At 40.5% G+C, this 20,049-nt stretch overlaps 1 protein-coding gene across 3 annotated transcripts in view; it reads right to left on the bottom strand.

Annotated features, from left to right (window-relative positions):
- LOC122063487 (nuclear pore complex protein NUP107) overlaps nt 1-20,049 on the bottom strand; it is a 65,501-nt gene that overhangs the window by 21,519 nt on the left and 23,933 nt on the right. For all 3 annotated transcript variants that reach the window (XM_042627187.1, XM_042627184.1, XM_042627185.1), the window contains exons 11-20: nt 12,883-13,118; nt 12,734-12,791; nt 10,438-10,526; nt 9,801-9,932; nt 7,375-7,497; nt 4,605-4,703; nt 4,318-4,509; nt 3,615-3,789; nt 3,315-3,471; nt 2,975-3,174 (exon numbers count right to left, since the gene is read on the bottom strand). In XM_042627187.1, coding sequence (XP_042483121.1) covers nt 2,975-3,174; nt 3,315-3,471; nt 3,615-3,789; nt 4,318-4,509; nt 4,605-4,703; nt 7,375-7,497; nt 9,801-9,932; nt 10,438-10,526; nt 12,734-12,791; nt 12,883-13,118 — 1,461 coding nt within the window. The remainder of the gene's footprint in view (nt 1-2,974; nt 3,175-3,314; nt 3,472-3,614; nt 3,790-4,317; nt 4,510-4,604; nt 4,704-7,374; nt 7,498-9,800; nt 9,933-10,437; nt 10,527-12,733; nt 12,792-12,882; nt 13,119-20,049) is intronic.

Here is a 20,049-nt window from a genome sequence, read left to right as displayed (position 1 = left end):
GTTTAAAGTAGGCCCATAAGCTTCCAAAACCCCTGATCTGCATAAAAATTCCATTCCCCACGGCCCTCCTCAAAATTGATTTTCACAAAGCTTTCAACTCCATCAAATGGGACTTCATCTCCAAAGTCCCGCTTGTGATGTCCTTCCCCCTCCCCCCGTCTTTGTCAACTGGATCCACTCCTGTATCTCCTCCCCCAATTTCTCTATTTTGGTCAATAGCAGCCCTGCCAACTTCATTGACTCTTCGAGGGGCATTAGGCAAGGTTGTCCCCTCTCTCATTTCCTCTTTCTCCCTTGCCCTCAAGGTCCTCTCAAAATCCATAATCTTCCACTAATCAGCACCTTATCTCCCCTTGCCCTTTCCATTTCTTCCATTATGTCCTCCCTCCGCCTCTTTGAATCCCATTTTGGCCTCCACATCGACCTCCTCAAATCCCACCTCTTCCTTGATGGGTCTCAGAGGCTTCCAAAGCTCATCTCCTTGAGCTCATTGGATTTTCCAATAGTTTTCTCCCTTTCAAATACTTGGGTCTGCCTCTCATCTCAGCCAGGCTGACGGCCCACCATTGCTCCCCTATGTTGAACATCATCTGGAAAAGGCTCCTCTCCTATGCTGGTCACCTATAGCTCATCAAATTTGTGCTCTAATCCTACTATTTGAACATGGAGCTGAGTCAACTATTCAATCAAATGATATTGATCATGTTTCCCGTCTCTTCTCGGGATATCTATTGGCCTAGTGTGTTTGAGCTGCCAAAATCTACCATTAAGACTGTTGAATCCCTGATGCGCTCCATCCTTTGGAAAGGTTTAGAATAATCTAGATTCATTCATCCCATCCACAGGTCATATGTCTGCCTCCACAAGCAGGAAGGGGGTTGGGTTTGAGAAGGATCAAAGAAGCAAGTGCCTCGGCCATCCTAAAACTCATTTGGAAGCTTGTCTCCGAGGAAAACAGCATTCGGATCTCATGGGTCTACTCCTCGCCCTGAAATGATTCACTCTAGACTGTTACCCCTGCTTCTAATTCCTTTTGGGTATGTCACAAGATCCTCAATGTCAAACGACTCAGACACATCACCCTCGAGGCCATCTCCACCTGCATTGGTGACAGCTCTCCTACTTCCCTTTGGTTTGATACATGGCACCCTTTGAGTGTGCTCTTCTAGTTGTGGGTGGCAGAGCGGTCTATTCCTCTGGTTTAGTGAGAGATTCCATTGTGTCTTCTATCATTTCGAATGGATCCTAGTTTCCCTCCCTCCCTCCCTCCTCCCCCACCCCTCTCCGCCTTTTGGTCCTCCCTACGGTAGGATAGACAGAGTCATTTGGGACTCCTCCCTCCCTTAGCTTCTCCTCCTCTTCTACCTAGAATCTCGTTCGTCCTAGAGGTCCTTTTGCCCCCTAGTGGAAGATTGTTTGGTTCACAGGACATATTCCCCGCCACAATTTACCATCTAGAGAGCTCTCTCCAACTGTCTCCCCACCCAGTCCTTCCTCAGTTACCGCCACATCCACGTCCATCCCCGCTTGCTGCCTTTGTTGGAATGGTGTACAAAACGTTGACCACCTTTTCTTAAGTGTCCATTCTCCTCCATGGTCTAGAAGAGAGTCCTCTCCTTCTGCTGGCCTACTGAAGAAGCCCTCTCCCCCTTCAGTAAGAGTGGATTTGGGTTGATATGACATTCACAAGCAACTCTATTGTGATATTGCTGGGAAGATTGCCTTTGGTGCAGCCATTAACTACATCTGGATGGAACACCACCTCCGTAGATGGACTCCAACTCTCGATCTTTTGATATGATATGGAAAGCCATCTATTTCGATGTTAGTTCCAATCTAGCATTGACCCCCCCCCAAAAAAAAAAAAAGCTCTGTAAGGGATTCCCAAAGGAATAGACTCATTGTTGTGTCTTGGGGTTTGCCCCCCAACCCTCCCCCTTAGGGGGCTAGCAGCTTTTGCTTTTGTTTTGTTTGTTTTTACCTTTGGGGTCTTTCTTTATATATCCCCCTCTTTCTTTTGGTAATGAATTTTTTATTCACCTTAAAAAAAAAAAAAAAAAAAAAACAATAGTATACCAACTTCACCAAAAACATAGGACAATAGTATGCCACCATGACTGGAAATAATTTTTGCACTTAAATGGAGCATCCTTATAATATTCAGAAATGTTGTGCTGGAAATAGTCCCACATCAGTTAACCTGGACCTTGGAGTTGGGCCGATACACTTGGGAGGTATCTACACTTGAGAGCTTAAGCTTTTAAAGAGGAAGCTTCAACATGGTATGAAAGCATCATCATTCAGTCCTCCCTAATGGTAACTGCCACATGAATTTTTTTTTTTTTTTTTTTTTTTTTTAATAGTTAGGCCCCAAAGAGTTGAACTCATGACCTCTTAATTTTGAGGTGTTGATCTTTGCCAACTGAGCAACCCCCTTGGGGTTAACTGCCACGTGATTGACCACCCAAAAAGAGAGACAATACGTGACGGGGAATGTTGGGAATAGTCCCACATCGGTTAACTGGAACCTCGGAGTTGGGCTTATACACTTGGGAGGTATCTCCCCTTAAGAGCTTTTCTTTTTTAACATCATGAGATTGCATGCCTTCCTCCACTGGTTAGCATCAATGTTCCAGCCACAAGAAGACAAATACAGGCACTTGGTAGGCCACCTCATGGCCCAAATCAGAAAACCTTAACCTTGAGAACAGACAGGTCAGCTGCTCTTAACCATTCAATGGATGGGCATATCGGACAATTTATTGGAGCCTTTGGTTCATTTTGGCAGGAACTAGGCCATCCACTCCATCTAAGCTTCTGCTAGAAAATATATATCGTAAAGCCCTACCAATTTAATGGTTCCAGTTCTCTTGAAAGTGGATGCTGGAGGGGATAGGAACTGAGATTTTTTTTTTTTTTTTTTTTTTTTTTGGGGGGGTGGGGGTGGGGCAAAAGAACAAATTAAACAACATACCATTAACTGTCGTTTCAAGACAACTTCTTCACTAACGGAAGAGTAGAGTGCACTTGATAATGCAGTGCAAGAGGCGGCATCTGGACACAAACATTCACCAGAAGGAAGACAGAGCATTGCAGTGGCATGTAATTGGAGGAAAATAGGTTCCTCTGATTCATAACAATCTTCATCAACAGCTAACCAAGGATTTTCTTTTCCTGTACAATGAAATGAATCATATCATTCTTTTTTTCTTTTTTTTTTTGGGTAATAAATGAATAATATCATTTAAATGACAAAGCATTAGATTCATAAGAAATTCTCACACATGCATGGAAGAGTAATTGAACCGACTTACTTGTTAACAGCAATAACGATGAGTGAAGTGTTTGCTCTGCTGCTACAGTGGCTCTCTTTCTCTCCTCCAAAGAAAGCTCGAGGGGAGAAACCTCTGCATTCTCTAACTCAATTTTGAGCCAGTTACGGTAATTAGCATCGCAGGAATAGTACTCGCTCTGCCCAGTAAGACGATGAAAGTTAATATACAACATTCCTGCTAGACATAAGATAATCTCAATACCAAATAAATGGAAAAATCCAAACTTGGGATGAAGATGGTATATGGTCTTGAAATTGGAGATGAAGAAGCAAACCATACCCAGTCTTGGAACTCTCGTAAGCTCTCAGAAACATTATGATCCTCACAGGAAAGAAGAGTCTCTATAGGGTGTTTTAAAGGCTCAGCGAGGAAGCTAAGAATCATGTGTGCTCCCATAGGCATTTTAGGTACTCTCCACATAGAAATCAGAGCAAATTCCCTGAACAGTATGTTGCTACAAACAAACAAAGCATCAATGTTTTGAAAATGACAAATAAGCACAATGATGAAAATGGATCATTGTATTATTATGTTGATTAAAATGAGAATAGAGTCAATAGACCATGAAATGCTATCAATTTTGAAGTCTTTGCAAACAAGCCTTGTAGTCAATTTCTAGTCGTAGTGTTGCTCTTCCTTTTCTGCCGATTTTTAAACCACCACATTTTTTGTGGGTAACCCCAAAATCAATGTAGAATTTGGAAGAAAAAGAAAAAGTGAATGTTCATTCTAATTCTGTAACCAAGCAAGCTTCTGTTGAGTGGATGATAGTTTCTTATTATTTTGCTGACTGCAGTAGCAGTTACTAAAAATGGTCATTATGACTCTGGGAAACAATGATGATGATGTAACCTTCATGATAAGTCCCTTAACACTCACCAGACGTCAAGCAGGTGGCCAGGAAAAATGTTAAGAACATAAACCACAAATAATATTTGACTCAATAAGTGAGAATAAACAAGAAATAAAGAAAGGCAAGTACCTATGCATCAATGCTTTTAGAAGAAGTTTGCTTTTAACAACCTCAGTCTCGTTGATGGTAGAAGGTGGAGTGAAGCAGAGCCACTGGATAACCATAGCTTTTTCAAGACTTTGCAATCGACGCTGTTCTGCAACAGCTGATGATTTCTCATCATATTTACAAGGTTTAATCTCTCGTGACCTAGACAAAACCCTGTTCAAGTGAACTAAACTCAAGGTTAGCATGCCATGTTTGGCTTACAATGCAAATAAAGTAGTCAACCTAAATAGTTTCAATCACATGCATACCTTTCAATAATTTCTTCAAAACTGCCTTTAGAATCATCCCCGGGTGAAAATGGTAAGTACTCCATTGCAGTAAGGAAGATTTTATATTTGACATGCACACTGTTAATAAGCACAAAATGCATCATTGTGACATAAGAAATGCCAAAACCGAAACCCAGAGGAACTGAAAGCAGAATAATAAAAGAACTTAATTCCACCAACTTGCAAAAGACAATTCAGTAAGAATTTCCAGCATACTGGAAACTATATGGACAACACATTATGCTTCAACAGGTTACTAAAGCAACACCAAATTTGTGAGAGAAATAGTATAAGGGTGTGTTTCGGATTACGTGTAATTAAATATCAATGGTGGCTAGGTGACAGAACCTGTCCATTGTGTGACTAGGTGCCCAAAGTTGATCCAGTCTAATAAGAGGGGAAGGGGGGAAGGGGGGATGGGCGAGGGGGGGGGAAAGAAAGGAAGTAAAATAAGAAAAGGGAAAGAAGGTAGAAAAAGGAGAGGAAGAACAACAAAATGTAGGGCATATACAATTGTGGGATGGTGTGAGGCAAAGGAAATGAGGAGAAATTCCCTCCGGTGAAATGTAAATGGGTTTGTAGACCTAGAAAGGATTGAGTGTCATCAAATAAAAAAATCTCATACTCATAATAGAGCTTTGCTAAATGGTCACAGATTCGATTTTGAGCAGGTGATCCCTCGGAAAATGTTGATCGGGTGCAAGAGTGAGTGATAGAGGATGGGTGAATTGGTCCATCCCTGGGAGATGTATATTTTGTGTTTGTCCATCCCTTGGAAATTAATACTTTCTGTATAGTGAATTTGTCCATGTCTTCTCTAGATACTGATGCAATCCTGAGTTTTTAAAAGTTGGAGCGCTATGGGCCAGCAAGTGACAAACATCTCAAATTGAATTAGTAGTGGCAGTTTTGTATATTTAGAAGTGTCAAGGCATCGTCTAGGCGCCTTGTCGTGTCTCTTTGGTTTTTCCCCCCCTCTACCACCTTGGATCGCCTAGTCACCTTGACAACTACGAATCAAAACAGTATAGGACCATTCTGGAGGAGAAAAATAGGAAACTAGAACAAATTAGTAAATAAATTTAGAGAGGAAGGACCATGCTGGAATTCCAGAAGAAAAAAAAAAGGGATAAGTCAGGAATAAAGTCCAGAAGGAGAGGGCTTTTATGTAATTACAGGAGTCAGGGTTTTATGCGCAATTAAGAATCAACCATCTTCCTCCTTCAATAAAAACTGATTCATGATAGAACCAGCCCTAATATGAAAATCTGAATAAAAGGTTGATTTCTTACTTCTTAGTCCCTAGACCTATTATGAATAGACAGTAACAATTTCAGGAATCAAATATTTTAGTAGTAGTAATCTCCACCAAATGGATCTGGTGGAAACCTCTGAACCAGATCTCAAAACTCCAACAGAACTCACAACAGAGGGTTTTCCAACCTCAGATTCCACAATCTGAGTTGCCCAAGGGTGGAGAAGCACATGCCCAAGTCTCGGCCTACTCTGTGAGGATGCACCTGAGTTCCAAAGAAATTTTCCCAACCCAGAACTACCGCCAACAGAGAAGGAAAAACGAACAGCAATAAACAAGGAATAGAATGGAAGGAGACACATAAGAAAAAGATAAGAGGGGGGAAATTGAACCTGGAAATAGGAAAAAGATCTGAATTTATTTTACTGATCTAAGGAGGAAGAGGCACAGTCAAGCCATAAGCAGTCTCACAGCAGCTTCATGGCTTCACATAAAGCTTGTAAATTTTTCCATTCATTCAAAAAAACTCAAATCTATTGATGGATTACAAGCATACTCATAAATTTGCAAGACTAAGACTCCTACTCAAAAACTAAGACTGACTGAACCCAATGTCCTAATCCTGCCAAATAGATACAAAAAGAAGATAATAATAAATATGAAATAAAAATAAAAAATAAAAACCCTAAATATAGTAACAAAATTCTAAATGCCCCCAGTGGACCAAAAGCCAAGTTTGGACCCGATACTTCTTAGTTTGGGTCTCCAGAGTGGGTCAAACCAGTCCAGCCATGGAAGTGCAACTGAAACAGATACTTCAGAAGACATTAATTGAATTCCTTTCTCCTAATTAAAATTTCTATTTTCACAGCTTGGCAGACTTTACAACCAAGTCCAAGAGGTACAATTTTATGGAGGCTGCATCCTAAAGGAATTTTCCGGAAGAAAGAAATAAGAAATTCGTTGATGTAAAATCCAGAAGTTGAACATGTTGGTTTCTATCATAGGTTCACTTACTGGTCTTTTCTATAAAGCAGCTCCAGGATAAGTGGGTTTCCTGGTTGGAGACCATCCATGATACAACAACTCAGACTTTTCCCAACTAAATGGGGTCAGCTACATGGATCCAAAAGGGGGTAAAATAAAAATGAAGTAACAAGAAAGAAACATAGCACACCTCAGAAACAACCCTCCTAAATGGGGTCGGCTACAACACTCTACCCCCATCAGTAATACACTAGTAAAGTGATAAGTCCTTCTGTATGCTGATCTTTAGTAGCTGCATATACATTTCTATACTTTTTTACATCACATTGATAAGCCTGTACATTTGTTTTTCTTCTCTCTTTCTTGTTAAAATTATCTTTGTGTGGCCTATCAACGACAGCAAAACTTAAAATGATAATAATGATGATCATAATGATGAAGTATGATCAGAGATTATAGCCAAAATGACATTTTCCTTACAGAAGAGAAGGGTGGATAAAGCCTCACCTGCTATTAAGCCTCAGTTCCATCATGTGTACAAAAAGATCAATGCAGCGGTGGCGTGCAAGCTGAGAGGCATAAACACCAACCAACTCCTCATGCGCCTTTGAAAATAGAAGCATGGCATACCTGAAGAAGCATTTGCCAACTGGATGAATAAACGATCCCAAATACATAAAACATTAACCGTAATCATAGTTGGAGTCAACCATGATGTATAATAGGAAGAAAGCTGGGGACTAATGGAAAGCCAGAAACTTCTTTCCTCCCAATACATAGCACAGAGGAACATCAAAACTTATCACAGTCTGGACCCCGGAAAAAAGATTCCCAGGTCAGAAAAATCTAATTAGATGACTGTACACATTACAATTTTTGCCCATGGATTGAGAAAAATATCTAGTCAGAATAGAGGACGAGTCCAGGTGCAACACTAACGTTGCCCTATTGCAACCTGGTAATCAAGGAAACAGCCTTTCCGCGAAGCAGAGTAAAGGCAAAGGATTAAAATATTGGAATCGTCAGGTCATTTTAAGAGACTTATCATAGCGTATCAGAGATATGCAAGATACGCTAAAAATATGCATAGAAATGGATAAGATACACATGGAAATACACTTTTGCATAAAAAATAATATAAATAAGCAATATATAACATGTATTATTCATCAACACTAAAAATGGAGAACACCGGACGCAAGTGCATTCGATTGAAATTTTTATAGGGATAAGGTTTCTTACATGTACTAATAGTCATTTGTTGACTTTCTAAGAAATTTTAAATTCAATTGATGCAATAGTTCATGTTTGATGCAATGCTTTAGTTTGTTTTACCTAAAATCTACTCAAACATAGCCCAAAAATAAAAGTAAAATAAAGAGCTGCAAAAAATTAAAATCGAGTTTTTTCAACTTACCTGTCTTGCGCTATTTTAGCTTCAATTGATGATTTTTATTTACCTTAAATCCCCTAGACATCAATTTGATTGTAGATTTTAAATCGTTTTCTATGAATGATTCAAAGTGCCAAGTCCAAGAAATGAAAGGGAGATTGATTGTGCAGTTGTGCTTCAAATTTTAGAAACTTAGTACTGCCCGTGATAAGAACAAGCTTTGTTTTGAAAGTGCAACGGGTTCTGCAGATACGTATCTTAAGTATTGGTACGTATTGGTGAGTATCAGTTGTGCACTTGTGCAAATCGGCCGACACGTATCGATACTCAAGGATACACTTCATTTTTTTTTTAAATGTACCGTATCAATCTTTATCATATTGGTATCAGCCTATACGATACGATACAGACCGATACATTAAACCATGGGTAAGGCTGCATACATCTGCAGCTCCCCAAACCCTGCAGTAGTGGGAGCCTCATGCATTGGGACGCCCTTTACAATATCTAGTCAGAATTTCCGGCTGACAAAGAAGTCTCCTAAGTCAGACCACTTAATAAAGAGTTGAAATCCTTCTAGATGTGTTTAACAAGAAATTCTCCGAGAGGACGTCATGTATTAGGAAAACAAGGTTTCCTCTCAATAAGAGTCACATTAATAGCAGGACATCAAAATGCAATATATGTTTGGAGTAATACTATAGTCTGGCAAACAAATGATAAACGCTACCATAAAATGATTATATCACAATAATAACCTTACATAATTCGAAGTGCAAATGTTCGAACTAAATCCTTGATGTCCTTAAAAAGAGTCTCCAAATCAATGTTCTCTGAGATTTTGTCCCTTTCCTTGAACATCTTGTTCTCTTATAACGAATAGTTAGGAGAGACTATTCAATGATTAGGGATGTCCTGTATGCCGTTCTAGGTCTGACTTTGTCCTTTAATTACCTTGTTTATCAAGGTTCTCCCTGTTAAAGGGAACATGAGTAAACGAGAGGGAGTGGAAGGTGACTTCAAATAACTTGAGAAAACATAACCCTGCTTTGAGGAGTTACATTACCCAAGAACTAAATGAAAAGAAGATGCCTCACTTTCCCAGCAAGCAAATAGGGCCATCTTTCAAGGATCCCTAATGGGAGAGAGAAAAATAGATACGAAATCTGCGACCATAGAGCATACAACAACAGATCTGGCATTCCCTAAAAGTATAGTTACAAGTACATCATGAATCATATTGGTTCCTTGACCTATCGGTGCTACAAAACACACACAACCAATTGATCTGAAATGCTAGGAAGCACTCATGAGGCTGCAAGCCTTAATTCCTGTGCAGCTTCTTTTGAGATTCCAAACATTACTTATTCTTTTAGCTCCCCGCCCCCTACCTGGCATCCATCTTGAGCAAACATCCATTATTTTCAACAAAATTTACTCACAAAATACACCTTTCACCAAATACCAATATCTTTCAGGATCCTTTTAGTTAACAAAGTAAAATATCAGAAAACTTCATTGCAACTGGAAAAGTACTCACATGTGAAGGATGAGATCCCCGACAGTCATAAGCTTCTCTCTGAAAGCATCCTTCATCTGGTCAGCAAGTAGATATCTAAGAACAAGCACTAGATGTGCGCCAAAACGAATCATCTGAGGATCACCGTGAGGCCTGGAAAACAAAGGAATGGAATCACCCCAAAGATAGATATAGACCTTTTCCAAGTGCATTCAGAGTTCCCAACTAAAAGGGGCAAAATGTCCAGCGTTCACCACTGCTAAACAAGGGGGCTGGGGAAGACAAATGAGGTGATCTGTTGTGTCATTCAAGCTAAACCATTGACTATGTAACTCAAAATCAAATCAGAGCTGGGACCATTAAACAAAACCTTTGTCTCATTCCGTGTACCATCGAAGAAAAGAGAGAGCCCAAAAGACAAAAAGATGGAACAGTTCTGAGATTTCAAGCTTTTACTAGCACATTGTCAACCACTTCTTTGGCATTTATGTATTTGCACTTTGCAGATCTGATTTTAGTAGATGATTAACATATTTAAATAATATAATTGTTCGGATGTTACCCATCAAAGATATTGACCACAATTCACAAGCCAAACATCCAAATTGATGGAAATTTAGTCCTCAAATAGTCAAATGGAGATAAAGTAAGAGATTACATAAAGTCACTATTGTCAGCTTCTGATGGTGATATCCATGACCATAGGAGGTCTAAGAGACGTGGTATATCTCCCAGCATGAGGTTCATCTGTCAAGGTGAAAGGAACATCCATGAACACATAATACGGAATCAAAATAGAACATGTCTAAATGACAAGTAAACTAAGAATCTATATTGTGTACAGATTTAAAAGAGAAACTCAGTATGGTGGACAATAGTTTTGGTCAGGGGAAAAATCAGGTGTTAGCCAAAGGAGTCCCGGACACTTATTTATGAGATGTATTATCATAGAAGTGCATTTCCCTCTTTTCTTCTTGATATCCAAACAAAATATTGCATACATTATAGATCAAAACTGTGCAATGATTAAGATGGCATGCAAAGTAGTTTAACAAAGAACAAATAATTTTGTAGAATAAAAGAACTTCAGACAACAATGATCTCAATTTTTTACTTTTTTACAACAAAAATACTCCAGGACCCTTGATATGCCCTTAGTAAATTCCATTGACCATGTGAAATAAGGGAGGGGTTCAATCACACCATGCCTGGAACCCGTCTTCAGTCTTCACACCATTATTCGTGTGGGGACTCCACAAATGTGCGTAGGTTGTTGACAGATTCAAGGAGGTTCCATCACCCAAGGCGCTACAATCACTTCGTAAGACCAATCCGGCAGCTAGCAGCCCAAGCTGATATTGAGTGTCATTGGCAACCAAGGAAAGCAAATCACGTCGCAGATGATTTGGCAAAGCAACGGGAGGTTAGACCCCAAATCTGTTTTGGGGACTCAATTACTTTGTGAATAAAGTTTTAAAGTTGAAATTCTGTTATAGTTTCGGCTTTTGGGTGCAGATCCTGGTGAGAATGGACAGCTATGTTGTTGTATATTTTGTATTCTGCATCCACATTTTCATATTTTCAATAAAATTTATTATTTATCTCCCAAGTTGGTACCCCCCCCCCCCCCCAAAAAAAAAAAAGGCTTTTGTTTCAGCCTCAACCCAGATTATATAAAAAAGATCAGAAAGAACACCCCCACCCTCACCCCCATCCACCCACGCTGACAGTAGAAACATGTCAACTTTGAACAAGAACCAATCTGATAGAAAGGAAGCCAAACATGTGCCAAGGAGCTGCCTTGGCACAGGTTTAAAAATGATCCCTAGTACTCTAAACAATGTGAATCTGGAGGATGGCTGCATAAACAGCCAGAGAGCCAGCAATCTAGATGCATTAGCTAAAAATGCAAGAGATTAAACCATTGAGAGAGTGAATAAGCTCTTGAATATGAGACGACAACACCACAGAGTCCAAACTGATTATGTGTCCATTCTGAACAAGATCACCATCAACTCAAATCACACTCCAACCCAATGTTAGAACTTAGAAGTACCATTTCTTCACCAAGCATGAAAGCATCAAGAAGGTAAATTTTCTAACATAATATTCACAAAGACCCATACAAATACTCTATTGGACCTTTAGCATATCACAGCAGCAAAAGACACCCTATTGAAACATCAAAGAGGAATCTTTGGCCCTGCTACCTCATTTGCAAATTATTTTTCCTTTTCAAGAATAAGAAAGAGTACCTCATTTTCCATATTTAAAAGCCTGAAATGGCAGGATCCAGAACTTGTTCTATCTAACGAGGAAACAATGGCTGATCAAATTATAAGGATACTGTCAAAAATAAGAGTGCTCGTATGGTTCATATGCAGTATTCTCGTATGAGAAGCACCCACATGTCAAAAAATAGTAATGCTCAACCCAGGGACTCATTAGCTTACATTTGTCTGCACCATGTACAAAGAGGAAACAAGTTAACACATATTTCCATCTGCTTTCTCCCTTCCTTTCCTCCTGTTCTTTCTTTACTTCTAGAAGAGACTAACCAGAAACCTGGAGAACTTTCATACCAAAAGAATGCTACAATTTACCAGCCATCCAATTGCAGGTCTAGTAATGCCCCGATTAAGGAGTCACAGAAAAGAGTGCTGCAAGGGCAGTATTATTTCTACATTTACTGGTTTTCCTCTCGTGAATAATTATAAACAGGTAGAACAAGAATCCAGTTCTCCCCAACAATTCTCTTCTTAAATGGTAAAGCCCATCTCCAGAAGAAGAAAAAAATGTTGTTTTCTTTTTGGGTTTGTTAGGAAAAGGAAATGAGGCTTTTGAAGTGTCAAAATGACATTTTGCTCTTAGCCAATGGAAAAGATATAGACTACAAGAAAACAATAAGATATCTAAGTAAAATTAAAGCCTTATTCCTGAGCTTAGACCATTGCCTCAATTTGACGATGCTGCTCTTTGCATCCTCGGGAAACAGCTTCGTGCACCATATCCCTACACCGTGCACATACATAAGAGGATACACATCCAATAATGCCACTGTAAAGCAAGAAAAATATTGAGCAAACTCTGTGCAGTGTTATACCCTGAATGGAGTTTCTGAAGAACGGCAGAAAGGTCCCGTGGTTGTTGGCTGAGAACATGACATGGCCAACTTTCTGGACCATTTGAAGGCAGCAAAGCTTGGTCTCCCCGTCCAGGACTTATTTCTATTGCATCCCCATAACTTCTGAACTGCTCGGTTCTCCCTTGCTGAAAGCGTGCCAACTCTAAATCGACTTGAACATCAAGCCATGACTTGGCCATTGCCCAACAGGCTGACTGCAAAAGTTTTTGGCCATGAAAATTGTAAAGAAAATATCCCACATGACAGGAACAAAAAATAGAAGGAAGTTAATTACTGTAAATGATGAAACGATAAATGAATCATCCTTACAATATAATAATTGTAGATTGAAAGTATCTTTCAAGAATGGTATGTAAGTCCCCATAAAATAGGACAGGAAGAAACATTACTTCATTATATCTCTAATCCAAAATTAGCTCATGAAACAAGCTCAGGAAAAAAACTAAGCCAAAACAAGATTGCTTTTCATTTTCATTTTACCATTTTGTAATATAAACATAAATATAATTTTCTATGTTCATGTTTGTTTATAAATGGTGAAACTCGGCGAGGTCAAGAGCTAGCACAACACAGGTCTAACATGTGACAGCAAATCAATAATTCAAGCCAACAGGAGTCTAATATAAGCCTTTATATTCATGACATGTTATAAATGGTGAAACTCGGCGAGGTCAAGAGCTACCACAAGCACAGGTCTAACATGTGACAGAAAATCAATAATTCAAGCCAACAGGAGTCTAATATAAGCCTTTAGCCAACCCCACTTTATCCAAGTTGCATGTCGATAGGTTTGTCTTCGATAAAAATACCATATAAGCTGAAAGCAAGATGAATAGTTAAATGATTTCACTATATAATCTATCAATGTCATCATCTGAGACTTGGATAGAAAACTATCAGATCCTTGCAATCAATACTTTTGGTGCCCAGTTCCTACCCATGGGAAGGAGGAACACCATGAAGATCAAATGATCAATTGTGACAGACGTCCCTCTAGAAAATTCAGTGGCCTTCAGTAGTGGAGGCATCCATGGAGTTGCTAAGACAACACAGCTCAAGCATATTTCAGTGCGCAGAGGAGAGGGGTTCTGTTATATCAGATGAATGCTCTCTTCTGAGCCTTATATTCCCTTCCCTTGGTTTTCAGTTGTTGTGGTGGAGGAATTGACTATAGTGAATAGTTAGATCCCCTTGAACCCTTAGAGAGTATCTCACCACAATAGGAAGGCCAAATTCTTAGCATCATCAGATATTTGAACTGGACCAGAGCCAGAGGATTACTTGTTCCATAACCAATTAGGTAGACAAACAAGTGTATTTTCTCCTTTCAAGGGGTGGCGGAGTGGGGGGTGGGAAGGGTTCTGAATTCTCATTGGTAATGTTGTCCAGATTCCAGAAAGTTTCTAGGTAACTATTCAAAACCTTGATTATTGATGAGGGGACCCCTGGTATTCGGGGTCGAAATAGTTAGCGTCGAGACCTTAATCAAGTCATGCTTGAGGGTCAGTGGTTCGGCTGACCAGCAACGACACTAGATTGAGTGGCGGTGGAGGGAGAGATACAACTGTGATGGATCGAACAACTTCCTATTCTATTTAACAATCCATAAAATGCTGATATGTAAAATTCCATCATATATACCATTATATATATATATATGGATATATAAAAATAAAAAAAATAAATAAAAAAAAAAGAGCAACCCAGTGCACGAGGGTCCTGCTATAGCAAGGTCTGGGAGGGGCAAGTGTGTACGCAGCCTTACCCCCTGCTTCGCCGAAGAGACTATTTCCAAGTATTGAACCTGTGACCATTATATTTATATATTTTTTATTATATTTATTTATTTTGTTAATATGATTGGTTCCCATTGTTTTGATATGGTAGTTGGCCATTATCATCTCCCATAGTGTGGAATGGCTTGTATGGATGTGATTGAACTCCAGGTGAGACTCTTTGTTCTATGTCAACCTGCCAGCCAAGATGGGCTGCCTTTCATTTCGCTAATAACATGACCTGGTCCTTTACTTGAGGATCCCTCCACTCAAATTTTTGAGTGACAGAGAGAGAGAGAGAGAAAGGGTGTGATTTTGTCCTCTATTGCTGTCAACATAGCCCCTTCTCGGTCCCTTATTTCCAACTATCTCCACTGCCCCAATGGTCGCATCTGGATCATGTGGAATCCCTGTAAGCTTCTTGTTATTGCCTCCTTCACTTCATCCCAGTGTATCCACCTCTCCACTTTGAACCTAACAATTCCTTCTCCCTAGCCTTTTCTGATATTTACCATCTTCGTTGTGCCATTGACAAGATCCCTCTCTTGGATGATCTTCGTTCCATGGCCTCCTAGGTAGACCCTCTCCCTTATGGCTTAGGGGTGACTTCAATGTGGTTAGATTTTTTTTTTTTTTTGGATGAATAAATAAATTCATTACCAAGAGGAAGAATGTACAAGGGAAAGGGAGGAGGGGCCAAAAAAGGAGCAAGCACTCAAAGGAGGGAAGACTACAACAAGGGGCAGAGACCCAACTAAAGAAGGAGAACATCAAGGGGGAGACAATAGAGGGGGGAAGGCCCCAAAAGACAACAATGAACTTGTTCCTCGGTGGATCACGAACCGGACGGTGGCGCAGACATCAAGGTTTGGAGTTGACGTCAAAGTAGATGGCATTCCAAATCCTATCAAAAGAACGAGAACTGAAAGTCCATCTATGAAGATTACGCTCCATCCAAATATGGTTGATGGTGGAATCAAAGGCAAGCTTCCCAACTGTGTCACAAATGCTAGAACCACCAAAAGTCATGTCAACCCAAATCCATTCTCAGGGGGAGGATAGTCCTACGAGACGGCAAGTAGGATCGAAGAACCCTCTTCCAGATAGAAGCAGAAAAGGGCAAGTAAAGAAAAGATGATCAGCATCTTCGGTGTCGTTTCAACACAAGCAGCAGAAGGATGGGACTTGGATGTGTCGGAAGTTGAGGAAGGACTGCGTAGTGATACAGTTAGGCATGGGAAATTTTTGGAGTAATTCAGTCAGTAATTTTGTTTCCTTAATTATTAGTGTAGGGTGTGGTAAATTTAGTAGGAGATTTTATTTCAGTTGCTATTTAGGGTAGTTTCCAATTTATTTAGCTTCCATTGTCACACTTTGCTTGCCTTTATATTGATGTAACCCAATAAAGAACTCAGATTTTGAAGATTTTGAATGAATTGAAAGATTTTTTTGTGTGAAACCATGGCTGCCGTGGGCGATCCTCTTCTTTCCCCTTTTTATCTAATAGTCTCTCTCTGTCCCTGATCTTCTCTTCTTCTTCCTTTCTCCTACTTCCTCTTTATTTCTTCCTCTTCATCTTCATTATTATTTCTGGTTTTCCCTTACCCTGCTCTGAGCTTCAGTTGCTGCCCTGTTTCGAAGTGGACGCTGGTGCCCCATAAGAGGTCGATAGATCTCCTCCATCTCATCTTCTTTCTTCACCAACTTTTGGGGGATAGTTCACCATTGAAGGGCGACCCTAAGCCTTGAATCTCAGGTCTGAAAGTGATACCTGCTGTGAGCAACGAAACCTGCAACTCAGGTTACCCAAAGCTGCCGCCCAGATCTGATTGCAGAGGGTACTGCTCTTCTTTGCTTGATGTTTCAAAGTATCTTCTTGCTGGAATCAACAGGCCATAGGATATCCAAGCTTCGCCCAAGATTTGGGGCTGAATTGATGCATCTAGAGGAAGTTCTCAGCACCGCAAGCTCTCTTTTTGCTGCTGGCTATTGTTTCTGTCATGAGGTTGGAGAACACATCATAAAGTAGGTTTTAATTCCTTATTTCTATTAAATCCCAGGATTACCCCCTATCTTTTGTTTTTATTCCCCACTTTCTTTATTATTTTGCCATTCCAATTCTACCCCTTTGTTCACTAACATTACATTCCCCTTTCCCTTCTTTGTCATGACCTAAAGTTCTAGTAAATTACAGTTTTGCCATTACTTGTTAGAAGCTTCCACTTATTTACAGAACTACCATTCTCTTTGATATTTGGTTACAACTTGTGCTATTTATTAATTAAGAGTGCCCTAAGCGATCAGAGTCCGACTTTTGGAACCCAGATTCGCATCACGTAGGGAGGCAATTGGAAAGTGCACACCACGTAGTGAAACTGTAATGAAGGATATCGGCCATATGGCCTTTAAACCAAATGATTTTGTTCTAAGGAACGATGGGATCTTTTGAACGGATGAAATCCCAAGCAGAGGCAGAAGTGAACAAACCCGTGAGGGAGGGGATCCAAATAATCTGTCCTCTCTTCCACGATGACCCGAGGGAGGGAGGGAAGTCCGGAGGGAGGGAAGTCCAGAGGTCGACAAGGGGGGAGGGGAAGCAGGAGGAGACCAAACACCATGGGAGAGGATGGAGGCGACCAAGACAGATCTGGACAAACTAGAGGAATAAATGATTCTAGGAGTGACCAAAGAGATGAGAATACCAGAGGGATGCCAAGAGTCTAACCAAAGAGAGGTGAAGGATCCATTGCCAATGGTGTATGAGATGGCTTCAAGAGCAAAAGGTCAGGAGCAAAAAGTTTTACACCATATCCAAAAGGCATCAGAGGAGGGGGAGGCCGTCCAAAGGGAATCATTTTTTAGGGGGAGGAGTAAAACTAAGAGACTCAAATGCTACAATGCTTTGAGGCAATTTTCCAAATGAGCTTCAAGATGCACACGGAGTTGACATCTTTGATGCCTCAGGCCTAAACCTCCTTCAGCTTTAGGGCGTTAGACTTTAGACCAGCTCATGGGATGAAGGAATTTACAGGATTCTGCTCCTTTCCAGAGGAGGGAGTCCATGGCTTTGGAGGTGGAAGCCAAGAGGGCAAAGATGCCAGACCAGTAGAGATATAAGGATTAGAAAACCGATTTAACATGGACTAAATGACCAGCATAGGATAATAGCTTGCCTTTCCAAAGCTACAGTCTTTTCCTCATGGAATCGATGATGGGAGAACAGTGATAGGAGGAAAGCCTAAAGGAGATGAGGGGAAGACCCAGGTATTTAATTGGGAGGGAGCCAAGGGAAAAGCCAGAGATGGCGAGGAGTTGGGCTTGGCGAGCATCAAAGACTCCTAAAAGAAAGATATTGGATTTGAGGAGGTTGATGCGCAGGCCAGAGAGGGACTCAAAGAGATGAAGGAGGATCGGCTCTAAAGAAAATTATGAGATCATCGGCAAAAGCGAGATGGGTTAGCATAAGAAATTTGAATTTGGGAATGGGAGAGATGAGGCGCTGACAGGTGGAAAATTGAATAGAATGAGAGAGAATGCAGATACAGCTGCACTTACCTCGTTGGACCAGCATGACCGACTGTGGAAGCCAAGGGCCAAGAAGAACCGGTCTAGCCAAGTTTTTGGTCCAGCAAGGGCTGGTAGTAGTTTAGTTTAATAATGTCTTTTATTTTATAATATTTGTTTTGGGATAGGATACGTAAGAGAAGTAGGAGTCATTTTCTGTGTTAGAATCTAAGTAGGAGTCTTAGTATTTTCTCTTTATATACTTGCATATACTCAACGTAAAAAGGGGATGAATTTATTTTGAATGAGAATTAGTTTGAATTGTGCAACGTGTGAGGTGTAATTCCCTTCTTTTCCCCCTCTATTCTGATTTTTCCCCTTTTTCCCTAAGGCCCTCCAACAGAACCTCAAGGGCCAGAGAGAAGAGAAAGGGGGAGTGGGGGCAGCCCTGCCTGATGCCCACAGAGGAAGAAAAGTATCCAACAAGGCTGCCATTGATCATAACAAAGAAGCAAGGGGTGGAAATACAGGAATGAAGCCAGTGACCAAAGGAGGGGGAAAGACATCTGCAACAAGACTCCAGAGATGGAAGTCCTAACGAATGGAGTCAAAGGCCTTATGGATGTCAATTTTTAGGAAGGCAGCAGAAGAGTAAGACTTGCGGCCAAACCATCTACCAATGTGGTTAGAGTTACTCATAAGAAGTTGGGAGGATCCCCCATTGATCCCACCTCAGTTGAATCCTTTAATGAATACTTGGAAGACATCAATATGAATGATTTGACATGGTCTGGAATCAAATTAACTTGGCACAACAGAAGAAGAAGTGAAAATCATATCACCAACAAACTTGAAGTGTTGGTCAACAAAGCCTGGTTAACCTCCTTCCGTTCCTCGAACGTCTCTTTTGACCTCCCTGGCATTTCTGACCATAGCCCCATCTCCCACTTCATTCAGCCTTACATTTCCTTTGGTCCTAAGCCTTTTAAGTTCTTTGACATGTAATTTCTCCACCACAGTATGTCAATAGTGCTCTTAAATATTAGGACACCACCACCTTTGGTCACATCTCTTTCCGTGTGTCTACTTGTAGAGATAATTTGTCTTCCATCCAGTCCAAACTTCAATCTAATCCCCTCAACCTTCTCCTTGGTGATGATGAAAGGATTGCCTCAAATGAGTTATCCTCCCTTATTGCCTAGGAAGAAAGCTTCATCAAGGAAAAGTCCCGCATTACATGCCTAGAGCTAAGTGACTAACACTACTTACTTTCACACATCCATAAAATCCAAAACCAATGCCAACTCCATTCTCATACTTATAGCAAGAGACAGCTCTCTTCTCCATAATCCGGATGATATCAAAGCTGAATCCTCTAACTATTTCATCGAGCTCTTCCACCCCCCCCCCCCCCCAATCCTCCAATAGCCTCACCTCCACCAGCCTGCTTAAAAAATCATCCCTAGTCATCTCCTCTCATGCCTCTAAGCCATTCCTTCTAACGATGAAATCACTACTATTGTTCTCTCCCATAAGGCCAACAAAGCCCCTGGCCCAGAAGGTTTCATCATGGGATTCTTCTCTTTATGTTGGGATATCATCAAGAGTGACTTCATTAAAGCCATCAGAAGTTTCTTTTTGGACAAACCTAAGGGATAAACTATACCTTTCTCTATCTCATTCCCAAGAAAGAAGGGGCCTGCTCCACGTCTGACTTCAAAAATATTTCCCCCTGAAATCTCTTATACAAATAAATTGCAAAAATCCTTATCAATACGATTCAGCTAGTGGTGAACTCTCTTGTCAGTGCAAACCAGTTTACTTTTATTGCCGAAAGAAGGATCAC

The sequence above is a fragment of the Macadamia integrifolia genome, unplaced genomic scaffold (genome assembly GCF_013358625.1).
Source record: "Macadamia integrifolia cultivar HAES 741 unplaced genomic scaffold, SCU_Mint_v3 scaffold134, whole genome shotgun sequence".
NCBI classification, from domain to species: Eukaryota; Viridiplantae; Streptophyta; class Magnoliopsida; order Proteales; family Proteaceae; genus Macadamia; species Macadamia integrifolia.
The sequence above is the reverse complement of the archived record's forward strand: the minus strand, read 5'-3'. Positions and strand labels throughout refer to the sequence as shown.